A 20839-nucleotide genomic window follows, 5' to 3' on the forward strand; every position below is an offset into this window, starting at 1 on the left:
GCAAGATTATCTTGCTGTCATCATTCATTTCCTTCACGAATCTTGCGAATGTACTTAAGAAAAAAATTCTGCTATATATGCATATCTAATGTATGTGTACACTCACGCATATAAATTCTCCTGTGCAGAGCAGCAGACTCAAAGTGAAATGTTAGAAAATTACTATATTCACTTTATCCTTATGTCATACTTCAGGTAATCACTTTGAAAGTCATCAGGTAAATTTTGAATATTGTCTTTGTTCTTCAATTATGCCCGTTCACATGAACTGCTTTAATATCTCAGCTTGTATTGGCTGGAAACTCTTAGCTTGTCTCATCTCATTTCTTGGCACATGGTTTTACCTGTCCCTGCACTCCTGGGTTTGGTTGACAGCACTGTAAGGGTCCTGCACTTATCTGCAGCTACATCTCTGCCTAAATTCCATCTAAATACCCAGCACTGAGAAGTAAAGTGAGATGAAACACAGGTACAAAGTTTAAGTAAAATCACATTATTAGCAGTTACATTTTCCTGAGTCTCAGCTCTGAGACCTTACTAAAACTAATAGTGAAATGACCAGGAAAAAACAATGTCAGCATGTGACAGTTTAAAAGTGCATATAACAGAGCAGAGATCACTGCAGGAAGATCCTCAGGCAGACCAAAACCGCCAGGATCTCCTATGTCCTTTTCACCTTGAAGGGAGAAGCTGGATTTTCACTTTCAGCTCAGCACTTTGCAAAACCTGGCAATCTTGACTCCAGCTCCTTTTACTGCTCATAAAGGCAGTGGAGGGCAGTATAAATTGTGTGTGTGCTTCCCAAAGTGGTTTATGCCAATCCAGCTTGCATGCGAGGGATTTGCATTCAGAGGGCTTGCAATAAGTACAGAATTATTAATACAGCGTTGCACTCGATAGCTGAGACACTGCTTGTAACCAGGGGAAAAAACTACTACCCTTCTGCTGTAAAGCATCTAAATGGGAATCAGGCTCGGTCTTGTCTCATAGCATAAATGTCCTGACCTGCTGTTCCCTACTTTGTAACACAAATTCAGCTATAATCAATTATGGCTTGAAATGTTCTTTAAACATAAATAAAAATCCAAAGCACATGCAAAGGCCTCTGATGGTAACTGTTGTGATAAAGCAGTGCAGGAAATTCCTTTTTCTTAAGGCTGATTTTAAGTGCCTCTGCAGACAGATGCAGTTGCTGTGCTGCGTACTGCTAACCTTGAACTGACATTAACAAGTGTATCCAAACCTTCCTTTTCCAGCCAGGATGGGGACTCCTCTGACAGGTGCTGCACATTTCCTTCTCCCTTCATTTCATGACCAGCTATCTCTTGGTAATTGATAGAGGTCAAATCTAGATCCCGTTGGGATTCACGGTGAAAACTATTGACATCAACAGGTCAGGAACAGCAAAGAGAGGATTTATGCAACAGAGAGCAGAGAATATGAGCAGGAAAAGGCCACCCCAATCAAGATAGTTACAGATTTACAACAGATAAGACGGGGGGGGGAAAGACAAAAGAGAATAAAAATATCTTTGTTTAATCAGCTCAGATGCAAACACAATCTCCGCAGCCCTGTATTCACAGGAAAGCTTGGACCTGGCCAGGCAGCTCCACCAGGGATGCTCCATATCCTACAACGGCCAGGGCAGGCCGGACACAGAGGGGAAGCAAAGGGAAAAAAAGCCTGCTTTGTTCCTGGTTTTAGCACCATCGAGAAAGCTTGCCCTGCTCCCAGCCGGCTGCCACGGAGGGACGGCACGGTCAGTGCCAGAAGAGGGCACTTGAGCTCCAGCAAGCGGGAGATGCTCCGGCAGAAGCATCTCCCCCCCTGCACACCGCCCCGGGGATGGTGCTGCTCCCCAGAGGGGCACCCTCTGCTCTCCTCCACCCACTGATGGCTTTTGCTGTCTCGGGGCTTCCTCGAGTCCCCTCGCGAGCAAAGAGCTTCAGCTCCTGCATCACACCGGTGCCTAACCTGGGTTCCTCCGGCAACATGGATCGTGTGCTAGCTGAAATTCTCTCCTTGTTGGAGCTTTTTGTGGTCACTTCCCCAGGCTGACCCTCTGGAGTGAAGTAACATTTACACTCCCTTCAGCCTTGCCCCCAGCAGAAGCATTTCTTGAGTCCCTTTCCTTTGCTCAGCAGCCTGTTCACATCAAACTTGCCCAAACTTAATACTGCTAAGAACTCTTGTTGGTAGAAACCAGAAAAAATAAGGTCAGAAGTTTTGGGGTGAACGTATATGAAACACACAAATGCCTGCTGCCCACCAGAGTATCCTGAACACAGTCTGCCTGCTTTTCCCAGCTGTATCATCTGGTTCAAAACCAGACTGGTCTCCCTACAAACCTTACTCATTGTAGCACAAAAGCTGCTCCCATCCCTGCAGGCACAACGTAATCAGCCATGCCTCATCTCCTTAGAAAATTCCTGACAACAGAATTTCACAGATTATTCAAAACCATGAATTAAAGTCAAGAAAGGCCAGAGGAGATAAAGAAAAACAAACTGAATGATAGAGCAAGTATGACAATTTAGATCTTGCTTTAGAAGCTTTGTTCTTCTTCTGTGGTGTTCCCTATGACAAATATGAAGCCATTTTCTTGTTTGAGATAGGCAAGCACAAAGTAATAGCTACTGTATCTGAACCAGCCCATAAACTCCCACTGCATCAATCTATACCATGTAATCCTAAGTGGCTGCCTCAGAGTGGCTAGCCCTCTGTTTGCATCCCAAAAGTTTCCAGACACATGAATAAACCAAGCACGGACAAATCGGGTCTGAAGGTCTGTTTCTCAGATGGATCTGGCAGCTGCCTTGGTTTATTGGCAGCTCATTTATCATCTCAAGAAAAATATTGATGGTTCTAGAGACACAGGCCCTTTCTGTGTCCTGGCTGAAGGAAAGCTGTCCTTCTGAGCAGGCTTTGGAAAGAAAGTCAATGCAATAAAATCTGCTTGGCAGAAACGTGAGGGATGCGATGCAAAGAAGAATCATTAAGTAAGGAAGAAGGAACACCAGGATGATAACACTGTTGGCCCAGAAATAGTCCAGTCTCAAATCTCCACAGTATTACAGCAAGAGTATGAGATTGTGAGAGTCCTAACAGGCACAGTCATGGGCATTTCTCAAGTGGAGGTATCACTGCTGCACAGGAAGAGACAAAGAGCCTGAAGCTGTGTTCTGCCAACAGAACCAGCCATTCAGCAGACCCTGAAGAAGTTCACAGAAACGCAATGATCAAAAGGCTTGAAAACAGGAAAAATGAGACTGAAGTACTGGAAACTCTCTCTCCTTGGGCTGGCAGCATCATGCATTGCTGACTCCAGGTAGAGTGCTGGCAGTGCAGCTGCCTCTCTCTTCTAGAAAGACACTGGGAAGACAGTTGTAGCCTCTGAGACATTTCCATTCCCTGTCTTGATTAAACCATCTGCATTCCACTTGAACAGCATGGATGCTAAAAATGTATACAGGCTCATGGGAGACACATCCATTGACTGTTATCTCAGATATAATCAGTGTGTGGGTTTTGGTCTCTTCTCCCAAGTAACAAGTGATAGGACTAGAGAAAATGGCTTCAAGTTGTGCCAGGGGAGGTTTAGGTTGGACATAAGGAAACATTTCTTCACAGAAAGGGTTGTAAGGCACTGGAACAGGCTGCCCAGGGAATTGATGAAGTCACTATTCCTGGAAGGGTTTAAAGGACATGTGGACATGGCACCTGGTGACATGGTTTAATGGTGGACTTGGCAGTGCTGGGTTGCTGGTTGGACTTGATGATCTTAAGAGGTCTGTTCCAGCCTAAGTGATTTCATGATTCTAATAACTGTGACTGGATCCCCAATACACTAATTGCTGGAAGCCAAAGATTATTCAGGGAAAATTGTTACATGCTTATTCTGTTATTAAATTCTTCTCAGGCACCTTATTTTGACCTCTGTCAGAGACAAGACACTGCAGAAGACTGGTATTGATTTGAGCTGATTTGGCTGTTCTCTTCTTAAGAGATGAGACATGAGAGAATCAGACCCACCCTTGCTCTTATCAAAACACAGAATTTTCTGAACACTAAATCAAAGCAGCAAGTTATCTTTAGCTTCTACCTGAGACATGTTCAAGTGTTATTTTCTGAACTGTGGACAAAGTTTCACCTCTACAGAAACACAGCTGGCTTGGGGAGGCCTGTATTGGCCTTGGCTTGAAAGGGTATTCTCATCACCTGTGAACGCAAACCTGACAGGTTTCTGGCCTCTTTCGGCAGAGGTTTGATGGGGAAGGTGCAATCTGCTTTCCAGAATGCCACAAGATATCCTTTGCTAGGGTTTTCACAGATGTTAGGGGTTAAAGTGTAGAGAGAACAGGAAAGTGAAGTCTCGTCTCACCAGGGGCATGCTCAGGAAGAAAAGGAGATGTTGGATCTGTTTCGTGTGACTTTCATGCCTACTGTCCTCCTCTGGTTTCTAACAATAGACATGCAGCTGTCCCTACTGGAGAGATTAATTGTGGTCTCTCTGCTATTCAGCCAGCTATTTTTCATGAAACTCATAGGAATGTAATATCTCTGAGACCTTCATCACTGTCAAATTCAGTTGCAATTGGTCAAGCAGCTGAGAAAAACACACAGACAGAAAGATGTTTGTTTCTTTGTAGAGTTTCCTAAAAATCATCTCCGATTCCTTTTCAGAAGGTTGGTATTTTGAGATTGAAGAAGTAGTAGTAGTTAAAAAAGAGCTTCTGCTCCCACGCTATTATTCCCTTTAATCAACAGTAATCAAGCCAATAATAGCAAAATTTGAAAGAAAGAAGGAATAGTTCAGGTGGAAGACAGTAAAAAGTGAACAAAACCACAAGACTGGGTGTGTCTGATTAGTGAAACACCTCCTGAAAAAAGCCCCATGAGATGAGAGAAGGGCCTGGGGTAGGGCTAGTTACCTAAATGCCATCAAGATGGTGAGAACACAGAAAAGACACGCGTGGGGAGAAGACTCAGACAGATTTGAAGAGGCACAATGAAGAGGAAGAAGAAGAAAAACATGGAGACATACAAACATCACCACAGGCTGGCAGAAAAGGAGAGGCCTCTCCCAGAGACACTGCAATTTGGCTGTTTATTGCTTTTTGAAAAACTCCTTGTTCTGAACGGCTTTTTTTCCTCTTCAATCCCAATGACATTTGGGAAAGCTTCAAAGCACAGCACTGTCTAAAGCCCTTTCCTAACCTAAGGCTCCAGCCCACAGACACTAATAATAACCACTCCCCTCAGACATTTTCAACAAATTGTTAATATCTTTTAAACCCTGCTCTCCATTGCCTTTCAGATTAGCCTTGCCCTTTCCTTTGCACTTAAGTTTAGCAAGTGTTACTAATAGGAATTTAACATTTACCAAAGAATTATTTTAACTACGGATCTAATAGCATTTGTATGGTGTTCTGAGCACCCAAGAGCCTCATATCAGTTCTATATGCTTAGTTTTGTCTAAGTTGTTTCTAAGAAAAGGAAAAATACAAATTTAAGAAAAAGAAAGTTCATAACAGAGATATTCAAATCCAGGAAAGCCATTTCCAAGAAGGATAGGAGCAGTGCCCGAAGAGAGCTTTCTTTATATTATCCACAACCCTGCAATCACTCATGTGATCAACTTCACCCTCCAACCTTTCAGCAAAAGCTTAACTTGTGCTTGGTCTAAGTTACTTCTTCCTGTGTAAAAAAAGAAATACTATAGAAAAATGTTATGATGATGATTATTATTATGCTTATTATTGTATTATTATTAAGATGCTTATTATTAACTGGACAATTTTATGTTCGTTCTTTTTTAAAATATATTAGCATCAAAACCTTTTTGAATTAGAGAGTTTTGTGCTTGCAGACCAAGAATCATTGAGAGCTTGAGTGGGAAGCACCGATGAGGCTTTCAGTCAGCAAAACTTCAATGAAAGTTTGGCACCAATAGCATTCAGTGTCTCAACACTGACCCCAAAGGTTGCACTGGATGAGACCATTTTTAGAGCTGGACTTATGAGGATCAGTCTTCCCATGCCACTGGATACAGCCCTACCTAGGCTGAGGAGCACATCCTGAGCCAGCACTGAAGGGAGGAAGCTGCTGGGATGCAGGGATGGTATTTGCTCATGTGTCTCTGAGATGTTTCTGCTCCAGCTGTCCACAACGTCCCAGTTGCTGAATGCAGTTGTAAATAGTGACAGTTCTCAAGTCATCCTGTCCAAATTCCCTAGTCCAGGCTCACAGGTACTCAACCCTTCCTGCTCTTCAAAGAAGGCAAACTCCTCTATTCATATCTGAAGCTGACTTAAGGGCATTTCCATAAGTCTGAATATTCATCCTGCTTACATTCTCATCCCACAACTACCATCTATTCTCTCCCCTGTACCTTGGTATCCCTGGGAAAGAAATATGCAAGAGGAAGGAAAAGGCAACTGGAATCATATGGTTAAATGTAATCATTTTGAAGATGTCTTCCAAGACTGATATTTTACATTCAAGCAAAAAAAAAAACCAAAAAAACAAAAAAACCCCAAACCTTTCTTTAAAATAAAAAAGCACCTTTATAATACACTTTCCACTTTTATAGCATCTTTCATCAAAGGATATCAAAGCACTTTGAGATACAGATCCTAAGAAATCCATTACAAAAATTATGCATATTCCTAAGTTGACTGTAGTCACTTTCCTAAATTTCCATTTCTCTACTGATGCTCTCAGAGAGTGCTTGCAGATTGATGCAGTCAGTGCTACAGACAACTAGATAAACAAATCTACATACAAATATAAACTCTCCCCCACAAACAGCCTCTCTTACAGAAGAGAAGTATTTTTGTGCAGCATTGTCCACTCCATTGAGCCCTTTGAGAGAACGAGGTGTGCATACTGCAACACCATGTACTGCTTTGTACTTTCATTCCACTGCACTTCATTAAACAGACTTTCACTGCTTCTTAATTTTCTTTGAGCAGGTCCCACTGTATATATCCAATATGAACAAACACATGGATTCCTTCTGGGTATGAGCCAACAGCTGCAACCCTGAAAAATATCAGCTTTTTATATCATTAACTGAGTTTCCATGGTGCCCTGGGGCAGAGATATTGATGCTTGACAGCATTATCACTATAAAGTAACTTTACAACTCTATAATTTAACTCTATGCTTCCAGTAATATTAAGAGCATTTGAAATTGTGGCTGTAAACCTTGACACTTTCACACAGACTGGGGAGCTGAAAAGAGAATTTTGTTTCCTCTCCTCCAAACCAGCCCTAAACACGGTACTGAGAAACAACCAAGTACTGGAGGGAAGATGTGCAAGGAGGTGACTCTTAGAAAAATCTGCAGGATTAGGATTAATGCCACCTTTTGCAACACACAGAAAGCTCCATGTTTCTAGGAGTTTAGCAGAAGTAGACCTCTGGATGCCTTTCCCTGAATATATGCCTGATTTACTTTGAAATCATCTTGGCAAGAACCTCTAACTGAGGTTCAAACCTAAGCCACACTGGATAACCTCTGCAGAGCTCCCTCAGCTTTATCAGCACAGCTTTTCATACCTCATTGGCTTTTGCTAGTAATGTTGCCTTTACTGGCTGGGAATGAACCTGCAAGGGCCATAATCTGTCTCATGAGGATCTTCTCTTAAGGATATCGCTAAAAGGGATAGGAGGATCAGGACAGGCAGTTGCCAAAAAAAGAAATGTAAAAACACCCAAAATAACCAAGTACATTTGCCCTAGGGGACTGGCAGGTACATGAAGCTCTGAAAGTTATAGATGCTTTTACTGGAATTGTAGTTTGCATACAGATTCCTTTTCCCCAGGAAGGCATTTACTGAGATCCAAGTACTCTTTAAAAGGAATCTGGATGTAACAAATGACTGTTTCCTCCAGGGATTTAACTTCTCAAGTCCCCAGTCAAGCAGCAGGCAGATATTTTGCTTGAAGTTAAGAATGAACCCAGTGGTCTCTGTGTCAAGAGTCCAGGATGTGAGCTCCTGTTAGGTGTCTGAAGAGATTGTAGTCAATCCAAGTCTTCATTCTGTGGCTGTAGCCACATAAATACATCTTTATGCCCACAGACAAGAGAGAGTTCAGCAGTGCACCTTTGGATGGGGTCCTTCTCCAGCTGATGGAAGCTTGCAATTAAGATATAATACACACAAAAGGAAAAGCTATGGACATGCTGACAGTTGTGATGCCCACCCATCTCAATGATTATTCTACTCTACAGCTATGGTTGTACCAGTTCCTGCCAGGTCTCCATCAGTTCTGCCTCCCTACTTCATGGCTGGGCTGTGGAAGAGTAAAACCTTTTATTCTCTGTTATGGGCTGCCTCCTTTGCAGCAAGAATCCAGCTCAAACACTTAAAATATGAACCAAATAGATTTTAAAGCTCTGTTGCTGTCAGAGTCATTTGCTGGCTGCTCTCAGGTCAGGCTGTGATGGCTGCTGTTCACAGCTCTAGTGGGACACTGGAAAGCACCAGTTCAGGGTGCACTGTCAGAGCAGGGCTCAGCCCTGCAGCTGGGGACTCATCCTGCCTCCCCCTCTGTTATCCCTTGCTCCCTGCCCAGCTCTGAGGCTGGTGTGCATCGAGACAGCTCAGCAGCTGAGCTGAGTGCTGAGTGCTACAGAGCAGTTTACAAGCCTCATGTCATAAGCCCTGTAAATGCCTAGTAAAACATGGAATTTAATGGAAGCATATCAGCTCATTTTAAAGCTCCTTCACCTGGAGCTGAGCTAACTGTTGTTGTGCTGCCTTTTTTAATCAGTTACCACCAAATGTGTGCATGTGTGAGAAGGGTTTTAAACATTTCTCTGTCCACTTCCAGGCGACTAACAGACAAGCCTACAATCCTCTTATTATGTCTTTGAAACAGAGTCCATTCACTGTTATCTGCAGCATGTGTTATCGTAGGGTTTTCTGCAGAGCTTACAGAACATATCCCTAATGTTTCTCACACTCCAGGTATGTATCTGTTAGACACAGACCTAGCAGGCACACACACAATTCTGCAGGAATGTCTAAGTGCTTTGTTTGTTGGATGAAAACACAAGAGGAACTCCAGCAGTAACCATTAGTGATATCCTGCCAATCAAGGCCTGAGACATTGATGCAATCATGTTAATTCTCTGTATTAGGAAAGGCCAGAAACTCAACACTCTGCATGATGTTATCCCACCATATATGCCACAAACATACACCCCCTGCACAGGCTGAAGGAAGACCCTTCCCTCCTGGCTTGCATTTAAATAGTGCAGCCTCAGTAGACAAATTTTTTTTGGAACATTCTAGGTGTCATCCTCTAAATTCTGAACCAATTAATCTAGAACATTCAGTCACACTAACTGAAGTAAATTTGAAACTGATTTACACTTCTAATGATGTCTTACCATCCTTTTTTCCTTACTTTTCTTACTGAAAAATGTTACTGTCCACGTTAACAGTAAGAATTCAAACACTTAGACTGAAAGTCTTCCGTTTTCACACATGTAAGGTATCCACTTATCTCAAAAATTACAAAGTCAGTCATACAAATTTGAAAAAAAATGGATAATCTCACTCAATGTAAAAATATATCTGTTACTGTCACAGAGAGGTTTGTATGGATAACAGAGTGAACATGTAAAACCTGGAGAACATGAAGAGATAAAAGCCCAACAACAAATCTGATCCACTTATATAATGGCATGGAAGGGAATAGTACTGTGATCTTATTTGCCACAAATGCTGTAAAGAAAAGCTGACAGGTATCATTACTTTGCACCACTCCAAACACGAGTCTATTCAGAGTTTTTTTCAGTTTTCCTACCTGTCAACATGAACAACATTAGGCCAAATTAATATTTTGCAGAATCTGGACAGCCTAATTGATTTTGTTCTCTAAAAGAAGCCAGCATGGCTAGTTCTGGATGTGTGATCCACTTTGTAGCCTCTTTTTATGGTCACGGGTGACCTGAATTTGAGGCTGAATCTCAGTCTGCACTTCTTAATCCAACAGTAGAAGCTTTGAACAATCCTAGCCTCCCTGATTCTGTTTCCATTGAAAGGAAAGGGAAGGGGGAAAAGGAGAAAAATAAAATGAAAAGAAAAAAAGGAAAGGGAAAGAGAGGAAAAGGAAAAAATACTCATACAACCTAATAACATCAGTGGGATGAACACAGTTGTAAGAAATACATCTTCAAAGGCAGATTTCCAGAATACTTGCATTATCAATTCACAGTTCTTGGGCTTGCTGTATTGTCTTCATTTATTTGCTTGAGTTGCTGCCTGCATGTAAGTAGATAGTTAATAGAAACAGCCCTGTCCTTGGAGGCCAATATGAACTGACTGCCTGTGTCTTTGGTTCAGGTCCATTAAAAATCCGAGCATTAATTAATCACTGACTTGCAAATAGCTTGAAAGGGCTGTTCAGGCTAAATTGGAATGTTCTGCAATTGTTTTACTTTCGGTCATAGGCACTTCAGTGATGTGAAACTTCCTCCCCTGCCAGGACAGGATGTGCATAAATCCAGTGGCTACTCCTATGCTGGATCAGAGCAATTTAGAGACTACTTCAAGCAGCTTCATTTCTTTCACTAACTAGAAAACTGAACACGTGAGGAAAAGATCTCACAGGCAGTATTCTGCATAGAATTCCTACACTGAAAAGGAAATAATCGAAACCTTCCAGGGCAAAATGCCAGTGGGGCATACTCCATGGGCAAAGAGTCTCCCCTGGTTGCTGTCTGCCAGGCCAACCAAAACCTGCTTCTCCTTTTCCACTCAGCTGGGTGAAACCCTAACTGCAGAAACCAAGCTGCTGCTTGAGCTTTCCCTATGCCAGCTCTAAGAAGGTTTCTCTGATCTGGAGCCTGTTTTCTGTGCCCCAGCTGCTGATGGGATGAACAGAGAATGGAGCATCTCTGCCTGCAGCATACAAGGCAAGCCAAGCAAATGGAGATGTTGGACCCCACAGGTGAAACTTCTGCAACGTGAAGCACAAACCAGAAATCTTTACAGAAAAACCCCCTCTGATCTACCAGTCATGAAGGAAAACATATCCAAAGGAATCATGATCTCATGTGTATAGAGGCTCTTTCCATTCCTCACTGTAAAAACTGTTCTTGAAAAATAAGGAAGATAAAAAAGCAGTTTTCAGTACAACGAGCACAAAGTGAGGGAGAAAATCAAAGGTAAGACTAAGGCACAGGTTTTGAAACACCAAATTAGCAACGTAAGAAAATAAATACCTAAACCTAACAGTAGCAACCTTTTTTTCCACAGTGGGAAGATATACTACATTTGTGTATGCTGCAAGGAGCTTTTCCTTCAGTTAACTTTACAGGGCAAAAAGGGGCATATTCCAAATGCTCTAGCCTGGTAAGTCACTTTAATATATTCATCTATCTCCTTCCCCCAGATTTCACTTTCAGTGGAGAAGTCAAACCAGAAAAGCCTAAAATGACAAACAATTCCTTTCCCTGATCCCTGTTTCTTGCTCTTATTCCCATACTGAGAGCTCATATACATGGATGGTGAAGAATTATGTCACGTATGAAAATTTCTCCCTTGCTTCCCCCAACCTCCAAAATGCAGTGGAGAGGTAAATAGGCAATCACAGCTAATCTCTCTCCTTCTGCACTGTTTCTAAACCTGTGGAAATTTTAAAAGCTGCCATGATAGAATGACAAAATGAAATAACATACCCAGCGCTGAAATATGGGCACTGGCTGTTTGATTGAGCATGGTGACAAAAAGAAAAAGAAAAACATAAAGCAGATCATAAGACCAGTCAGAACAATTCTACAAATTGCTGATACATTGAGATAGCCAGATGGATATGTGTTTTTTGAGGAATGAGACACCGCTTCTATCTGAGCACTCAGAAATGCCAACAACTTTGATGGTTTTGTTTTCACTATTTGACTTCCATTTCTTTGTCAACTGGCATTGAAGATTTGTCCTCGAGGCAGCTGCAGAACCTAATGGATCCTTTTGGCTGCAGTTCAAAGGCAGAGAAGATATTTTACTCAGCACCAAAGATGTACTCTCAACTTGCTATTAAAACAATAACACAAACGCAGGGCTAATGAGGAAATAAAGAGAGAAATGAAGAAAGAAATGGAAGACTATGGAGGGGAATGGATCACAGACTCTCCAGGAGCAGCTTCTTTAACAGGTGTATGAGACAATCTCCTACAAGAGGGAAATGGCTTATTTGATCTCATGTCTTTCTCTTCTTGAATTTCCACAGTATGGAGAATCAATATAGGGGAAATTAAAGCATCAGGAGCCGACTCACATTTCCACTTGTGTGTGTTTCTATCTCGGCAAACTCTTATGGAGACAGAAGTATTTACCTTAAGTGCCTGGTTCACATGTGGTGCAAGGGGATGGATTTCAAAAGGATACAGGCTTCCTCGGTGTAGGGCACAGCAGTAGCAGTTCCACCCAACATGTAGCTGTAGAAGGAGACCTCCAGGGTGTAGCAGTAGGATGTGTCATTTAGGAGCCCGCCAAGAAAGCGCCGGCCTGTCCCAGCTTTCACAGCATCCCTGTTGAATGAGGTACTGGACTGCAGGAGCAAGAACACAGGGACATGAGCAGAGGTCAGGAGAGGAGCAAGGGAAGGAGTCTCTTAGAAGAGAGAGCGGCTTCACTCACATTGCCAAATCTCATTGACACTGTATAGACTGCTCAGGCTTTTGATCATGGTCTGGAGGGGAAGCACAGTTCTGGCACACAGGCTATAAATGATGCCTCACAGACTTTCACAAAATTCACCTGGGTTCACCATTAATATCAGCTTTTCCTCTTCCCTCTTGGATAACACAAAGCAAGGCTGTCATATGCAGTTGAAAGAGTTGAAAGCAAGCCTTCCAGATCCCCCTGCTCAGGAGTTAAGCTGCACCATTACCTGGATATTGGATTCCTTCGTTTCCTCTTTATGACTGCATTCCCCTGTATCATAACCATTCCCCCCACCCCTTCACCTGGACTCTTAATCAAAGCAGAAATACAGTGGCATTTACATTTTGGTGAAACTTTCTCACCTAAGACATTTGACTGGTTCTTAAATCAGGTCACAGAAATTTCCACTTCACTAACTTAAATGTTAACGGAGTGTTGTTCTCTGGGTGGAAAAATCTACCTCACTATTCTACAGCACTAGCAGCACAGTATAAAAGGCACTATTTTGTGCTATTACTGGAGATCTCGCTTTAAGAACCCTACAGCTTTATGACTATTCATTTGAGGGGTGGAGGGGAAGACTCCAAGTATTTCCATAAATGAGTTTTAGCTCTCCTTTGAAGCCATGACATCTGGAGACTAAAGGGCAGCTCATCTTCAGGTTGATTGAAGTCTCAGAGCTTGTTCCTACCAACTAGACAGAAAAATGGATTCTGATTTCATTTTGATTTTCGGACTCTATTCAGAAACCTCATAACCAGTAGACTGAGCCAACATGGGCTCAGCACATGGTATTGACAACCACAAAAAAAAAAAAAAAAAAGAAAAAAGAAAAAAAATATTCAACTTGGATCTGTTGTATAAAAGGTCATAATATCTCCTGCTGTAAGAATTTTATGTTGCCAGTGAAACTCAAAAGGACCCTTCACACAGCTCATTGTTCAGTCATTGTGCCTATGGTGAATTCTTTGAGCTGTCCAGTGTCTTCCTATGGAGCCTTAGGGCTGCTAGTTTTTTTAGATAACACAATGTGAATATTTATGAAATCCATCCCTTACCAAAACTGGGGGAAATAAAATTTCCTTTGCATTTAAGAAATTAGATGCAATGGTTCAAAATATTGAATTTCACTAGACTGAGAAAATCAGACTAATACTGAAATGAGCAACAATTCTTGATAAATACTGTGTGCCAGGAGATATAAAAAGTAGAAACACCTGTGGGCTTATTAACATTCTGAATGTCTTGAAGTCACTCTCATGTTGTAAAGTGGAAGGTTTTCCATCTTATTTAGAATAAAATGGAATTGGGTTTCTTAACATTACATATAGGTGTTTCCAAATGCAACTTATTGTCTTTACGGTAATGCATTCTCCTATGCACATACTGTATAATTTCTGCCAAATGATATGGCAGAAGCCTGCAGGATATTCTGAATACCTATGGAAGAGGGAACAAAGCACTCATAAGGAATGTTGGGAAAATTAACTGTTCATTTGATATATGGGATAAAATGCTTAAAGAGGTCTACGAGAGGGAATGTTCTCTGGCTTCCTGCAAAAGAAACCTTCAAAAGACTACTGAGATCCTGAAACTGAGGGAAGCTTTGTCCTCAGTTAAATTTCAGAAACAGAGGAAGATGATCATGCTCAGGGGATTGCTTCTGGACCCAAGTGAACATCAACTTCAGTGGATGGTGCTTCATGTTCAAACAAATGCCTGTAGTGGAACTTTAAATGCATGAGAGCATCAACTGCTGATGGAAACAACTCAAAGGAACAGGACAACAAATGTGTCAGGACAGGATATTGGGCTTTGTGTGCAGAAGCATCACTCACAAAGGGACTAAGCTAATTTTGAGGCTGTATTTGGCACAGGAAAAACAAGGAAAATGTGGGAGGAGGTGACTCAGGGAAGACATTAGGGATAGAATTACTTCAGTGAGTAGGAGACTCAGTTACTGATATGGAACATTTGTGAAGATTATGGAATCTCATCAACGATGTTAAAAACAAATTGTGAAAGTATCTGCTGAGTACAGTTTGTATTTTTGGGATACAGTTTGCACATGAAATCCTTTTCCTATTTCCCATTATCTTAATCAGGCTAAAAGAACGTTATGAGTAGAATTCCTAATAGATGATTCTTGAGATAAATCTTACATAATATTTTCTTCACAGTTCTTGGCACAGTAAAGGAGGACCATGCCAACAAAATTTGCTGATGACACACTGTGGAATGAATCATCATTATGGAGGAGGCTCTGAATATCATACAAATAAAAAAGCAGTGGGATGACTTTGAGGGCCGGAGTGATTGTAGTCAGATGAAACTCAGCCACACAAGTGCCAGGTCATGCACTGAAGCATAACAATAATTTAAAAAAATCTGCAATTGGCTAAAAACTTGTCACCTGGAAATATACGAAAAGAGTCTGATGTGTTACATCACTGAAGTGATTTTTGCTTTCTAGCAGACGTTGAATCTAGTTATTGTCAAAAGTATGTTTGTTGGATTTCAAAAGTGAAGCATAAGTAGTTTAAATATTATCAAGACATCATATAAGTGGTAAAAAGCCAACCAAACAAAACCCACCAAAATTATAACTTCAGAGTTTGAATTTTTATAATGCTATTTCATGGGACTTGAGGCTTTGGGTTTTGTTTTGGGGGGTGGGGGGTTTTGTTCCTTTTTTTTTTTTTTTTTTTTTGTGTGTGTGTGTGTGTGTGTGTGTGTGTGTGTTTGTGGGTGTTTTTTTTAATTGAAGAGTTTCAGTTTCAGCTGTACAAAATAACTTGAAATGGCAAAGGCATTAATAAAATCCTCCTTTCATTTCTTTGCCAAGTGATACTAAATTTCTACGAATAAAACATTGACCCTGCATTTAGGTGCACAAATGTAGATTTTGAAGGTTATCACTGTCCTCATTTTGAAAAAAAAAAAAAAAATTGATGGCGTAGACCAACTTGGTGTCTTGAGTAAAAGGTAAAATCTCTCATTTGACTCAAGAAGGTTGGGGTAGAACATGGCAAATACATGTTTTGAAACAGCAGCTTGGGCCTGTCTCTAGAGCAAGTGTCATAAGCCAAAATATGATTTGATATTTTATAGGAGAAAAAGAAAACTACAGATTAAAGGAAACTTTGGTAATGACAAGAAAGAGCAGCAGGTATTTGCTGAGTCTAACCTTCTACTCACTGTTTTAGGTCCAGATAAATGGAGTGGGAAAAAACCCAAAAAACAGCAGCCAAAACTTTAACTCCTCACCACAGCTGATCTTGAAGTTTTGCCCATGCACATTTATTTAATCAAACCCTAATCCAGGGAAAAAAAGGGTTGGGGTGCCAAGAGGCGGGCATGAACACAGGGAAAGTTGTCTCTTGCTTTTCTGGGAGAATCTATTTCCCTAAACCCCTTTGCAAAGCTAAACTGAAGTCATCATTAAACAAATGCACTGAGCAGGCACAGCAGGAGAACAGCTAAACAAATATTTATTTCTCCAAGGCTGAAATGCATGGGAGTGTTAGCAGCAGCAGCAGTGAGAAGTACAGTCTGGAGGGTGGGAGGAACACCAAAGACTTTGAAGTTCTTAAATAGTGATATTTGTATAAAATCAACAGCAATGCATTATTAAAAAACACATATACATTAAAGCTCACAGACAGACTTTGCTTCCCAGCTGGTGTGAGAAAATTCAGTAAACAAATAGCTATCCACAGAATTAGAAGCTGCCAAGAAATCCAGTGTTAAAAGAGCAGAGAAGAAAGGGCAAAGGATTCCCTTACTTTCCAGTGGGAAGAAACTCACCAGAAAAACAGATTTCAAACACATTTGTGAGCCTCAAGGTGTGCTGACCCTCCCTCTACACATCAGGCATTAATGGTAGCTTCCCCAGGTCTCCTTACCAAAATCCATCCCTCCTCCCCATGCTGTGCTGAGTGTGAAACTGTGTGACCAGTTTCCTCTCTGGGAATGGCAGTGAACAGCCAGTCAGTACAGAGCCATTTGTGAACCAACTGGACCATATTCAGACATTGCAGCAGACAAAGATGAGTGGAAGGAAGAAAGAAAGAAAAAAAATCACATGTAAATTCTTTCTGGAGTGATTTCAAAGCAGGAAAAAATCTTGGCCCTTGGTCAAAGTGCCAGAATCCCTGTCCCTTGGCTGGTGAGGACATTCTGCCCCACAGAGTGTCTCCTCAGTGAATTCAGCCCCCTGGCAGCCAGTTTGTGAGCTCAGCAGCTTGGGCATCTCCCACAGGGCTGAGGATCCTCTTGGCTCCTCAGCACTGCTCCATCTTCCTGCTAGCAGAAGAATGGATGCCCTGGGCACTCCATGCTCACAGATTAGGCAGGGTGCTGATTGCCTCTGCATGCCTCTGTCAGCCACAAGAGTGGCTCCAAAAGGCAAAGAGGGTGATTTCTCACACATCTGAGACTGAATTTGCCCTGGTCCACCCTTTGTAGCTCTGATGGGCTGGGAATCTGAGTGGCCCTACATGGTGGAGCCTCCTCCTCAGTGTGTGTGTGTGACCTCAGAGGGGACTTGGCTTGCTTCAGCATCAGAAAACCTCAGGTTGCACAAAAGGAGAAATTGGAGGCAAAGGCCAGTAAAACTGGATCCACTTATTAGCAGAAGAAGGGATAACAAAAAGGGATGAAATGTCAGTTTCACTGATGGCAGGAAAAGGGGACCTTCTCATCCAGAGCTTTTTGGGAGATGAATCTTTGTTGTCTTCTGAAATTGCTCAGCACATTAAGAAAAAAAGAAGCAAGGTATGACCTCAGTGCAAGCCAGACCTTGCCAGGCTCCTAGCATGGGATCCATGGTATGGACTGCACAGCCTTTCTGACCAGTCCTAAGATGTTTCCCCAAACCAGCAAGAAAAGAAAAAGCACAAAACACTCAGAAAAATGCAAACCAGGCAGAAAACTGGTCACAGGCTTTGACAGAATGCAGAAGATGAATTTCTGGCATAGCAAGGTCCAGGGAGGTTCCTGAAGTCCAAGAGAGAGATTTTTACCAGCTGTTCATATATCCTGCTACACAAGTGATTATGGATCTGCCTGTGGAAGGGAGTAGCAAACTGCATATATCTTCAAAAATCTGAGCACATGAAAGATTCCCAGATGATCACTTCTCCTCACAAAGAAAGTATCTGCATGAAACTCAGAATAAAGAGATCTTCTCTAAAGTTGCTGATATATATAGATGATGCAGGTCCAGGAAGTGTTCTATGAAAGGATGCAACATGAACAACTGTATGCTCAAAAATCAGAATTTGATGTTAGAAATCTTTCCTGGAGAAAAGCAGAGACCAAACCACTAAGAGAATTCATAATTAGAGAATGGTTTAATATTGCAACATAGAATTAAAAATATGCTGGGTCAGTCTATGCCATTTCCATAGCTGTGTTTCACAACTGAGCCTAACTAGTCCTAAAAATCCCCACTCTGAATCCAGTGAAACTGCCCCCATTTTGCTCATTCTACATTTAAGAAATAAACACTTTACCTACTGGTGTAAATTGGGATCATGCATACAAGTTGTTTCATGTTCTTCAGTGACCAACACCAACAATGGCCAAGTGTAATCAGGATTCACAACATCACCAGAGCTGTCTGCTGATGCTGCTCTTGCAGATGAAGAGAAAGGTTTTTCCCAAAGCAGGTCTGACTTCTATGAGTCCTCAACTCAGTGCCCCAGTGTGGCAAAAAAAAAGTGATAATAAAAAAGTTAGTGCTCTAGAAAAAAGGAATGGCACACTTGTCATCAAGGAAGAATAGACGTGCCATTGGGAAATGGACTGGAGCCCAGACAGTGTCAAATCCATCTCGGAGAGCAGTTTTACAGTATCAGCTATAACTTACTCACTCTCATTTTTAGAATGCTTTATTGAAGTCTGCAAAAGTTTGAGAAAGGGCACAGAAATGCACTGTCTTTGGAATCTTTGCCAGAGAAGGTTGTAAATAGCAATATTACAAATGGTGGCTCTTCTGTTTGCCCCTGCACAGGGAGCTTTAAACAGGTGCAACTGGAATTTTGCTTTCCTTGTGTGGGTAGCGCTGATTCCTACCATGATGTGTCCAGCTGTCACTGCTTTGACTTCAAAAGCCAACTTAACCCTCTCATCACACTCACCTCTCACCAGCTCCATTAACTCTATTGATAGACTGGAAAGTAGATATGTGGTTGGTTTTTTGTTTGTTTGTTTGTTTGTTTGTTGCTTTTGTTTGTTGTTTTTGGTTTTTTTTTTTTTTTGCGATAGACTGTCATCAGCTCCATGCCAGCTGGGTCTGGACACTTGGAAATCATGGCAATTGGGAGGCTGCTACCAGGAAGGCTTCTTCCAATTTATTTGACAAGCTACAGTCAGCATCAATCCCCAAAGCAGACAGCTGATCTGAAGGAGGGAGCAGGCAAAGAGGAAGGATTCTGGGAGCAGAGGTGTGATGAAATGGGAACAGAGCTCAAAATTACTCCACGATTCATCTCACCTTGCAGCTTAGCTGTGTTTCTGATGCACAGGAAGAAAACTTATTTCATCTCAAAATCAATTGTGACTACTGAAATCTGAGAAGAGGGGGTTTAGAAAAGTTCAGGATAATTTCAAAGAGGAGTTCCATTGTTTGAAGCTTTTTCAGGCCCCTTAGGAACAGGCAGATTGGACTGATATTCCTGTGAATAGGGCTCACTCACTCACAGAAGGCTCTGCAGTTGACAGCATTTTGTTTCATAACTTCTGTGCCTGGTAGGAAACACTGAGGTGGGCAGCAAAGTTTGGGTTTAGCTGGGGAATATTCTCTGTTCTAGAGTCTGTTTTGCAGAAATCTGAGGAAAGGCATGCAGAGAAGACCTGGAACAGTTTGATGTGCACCAAGAATGTAAGAATACATAAATCTGAAACTTGTAGACCAAATAGCCTCAAGTCCTAAGAGATTTTTAATCATTCTCCACCCTGTTTTTTTTTTTTTGCCTTCTTCCTCTTGCCCAGGGGAAAGTAGGGAGCAATTACCCTTTCTTAGAAGTACCATCACTGTTGTAGGAATACTATGAACACAACTTGCCTAGTGCTACATTCTCAGGCTTTAAAGTGCAGTTCTCAGAGAACTAACAGTTTAAAGGTACATTGTCACCACACACACTTCTACTCCCCGAGGGGCTTCATTATCCCTCTAATGTGCAGTGAAGGAATACCAGATCTTTCTCCCCTCCCAAGTGTCTTTCAGTCATGCCTGCTTAAGTTTCCTGATAAAAACACATATTTGCATGGTCATTAGCAGAGAGGTTGGAAGGAGGGAGCTCTATAAGCTCTCAGTTTATGCCTCAAGACCAAAAGTACCAAATTAGGATTTTTTTTTTTTTAAGAAATTCTACAGCTAGAAAAGTAACTGGCTTTCATGCTTCAGGGTTTCTGCTGTTCACCTGCAAGAAGTACAATAGCTTCACTTTTTACTGCTCATTAATATCCCTGCTCTGCTGTACTGCTCCAGGACTGATGGAGGTCTCTGCACCTTGAACCAGCTACACTGGCAGCACCAGTGCAGGCATTTGGCCTGCATTTCACATTTCCCAGAATCCTTCCCCACATGCACCTAAACTGGTTGTACTCCCAGCTCCCACCTCCTGGGTGCTACAGCTCTGAAGTTGTTTATTGAGTTTGCTGGCTTTAGCAAGGCTGCTGATGCGACTGGAATCCAAACCAAACCAGTAGCTCTTCTGAGACAGCGCTCCTGAAACAGCACCTGAAGTCACACAAAGCAGGGTGGTGATGGCCCGAGACTTTCACAGAGCCAGACAAGGGTTTCCCTACAGAGCTGGGCAGCCCATCACAGCCTACTTGGAAAAAACAGGAGGAGGAGGCAGATTCCAGCCTATCCTAAAGCAAACATCAGAGTTCCTTATTACTGGAGCTGCCATCCTGAACACTGTATCCCAAAACATCCTTCCTCAGGTCCTCTCAGCTCCTCCTCCAGTGAGTCTGAATCTCCCCATCACCACAAGTTCACCTAACATCAAGTGACAATGTCACCTACTCAAACATTTTCCTGTCACTCATTAACCAGAGTTAGGCTAGAACGTATCTTGCTTTCAAGAGGCACCCAAGCTGTGACCAGTGCTACATACTAATAGGGAAACTGAAAATGCATCAGG

General features: G+C 42.0%; 1 protein-coding gene across 1 annotated transcript in view; it reads right to left on the bottom strand.

Annotated features, from left to right (window-relative positions):
- AGBL4 (AGBL carboxypeptidase 4) overlaps positions 1-20839 on the bottom strand; it is an 848931-nt gene that overhangs the window by 55117 nt on the left and 772975 nt on the right. The window contains exon 11 of the mRNA XM_062497943.1: positions 12405-12567. Within this exon, the coding sequence (XP_062353927.1) occupies positions 12405-12567 (163 nt within the window). The remainder of the gene's footprint in view (positions 1-12404; positions 12568-20839) is intronic.

The sequence above is a fragment of the Cinclus cinclus genome, chromosome 8 (genome assembly GCF_963662255.1).
Source record: "Cinclus cinclus chromosome 8, bCinCin1.1, whole genome shotgun sequence".
Taxonomy (NCBI): Eukaryota; Metazoa; Chordata; class Aves; order Passeriformes; family Cinclidae; genus Cinclus; species Cinclus cinclus.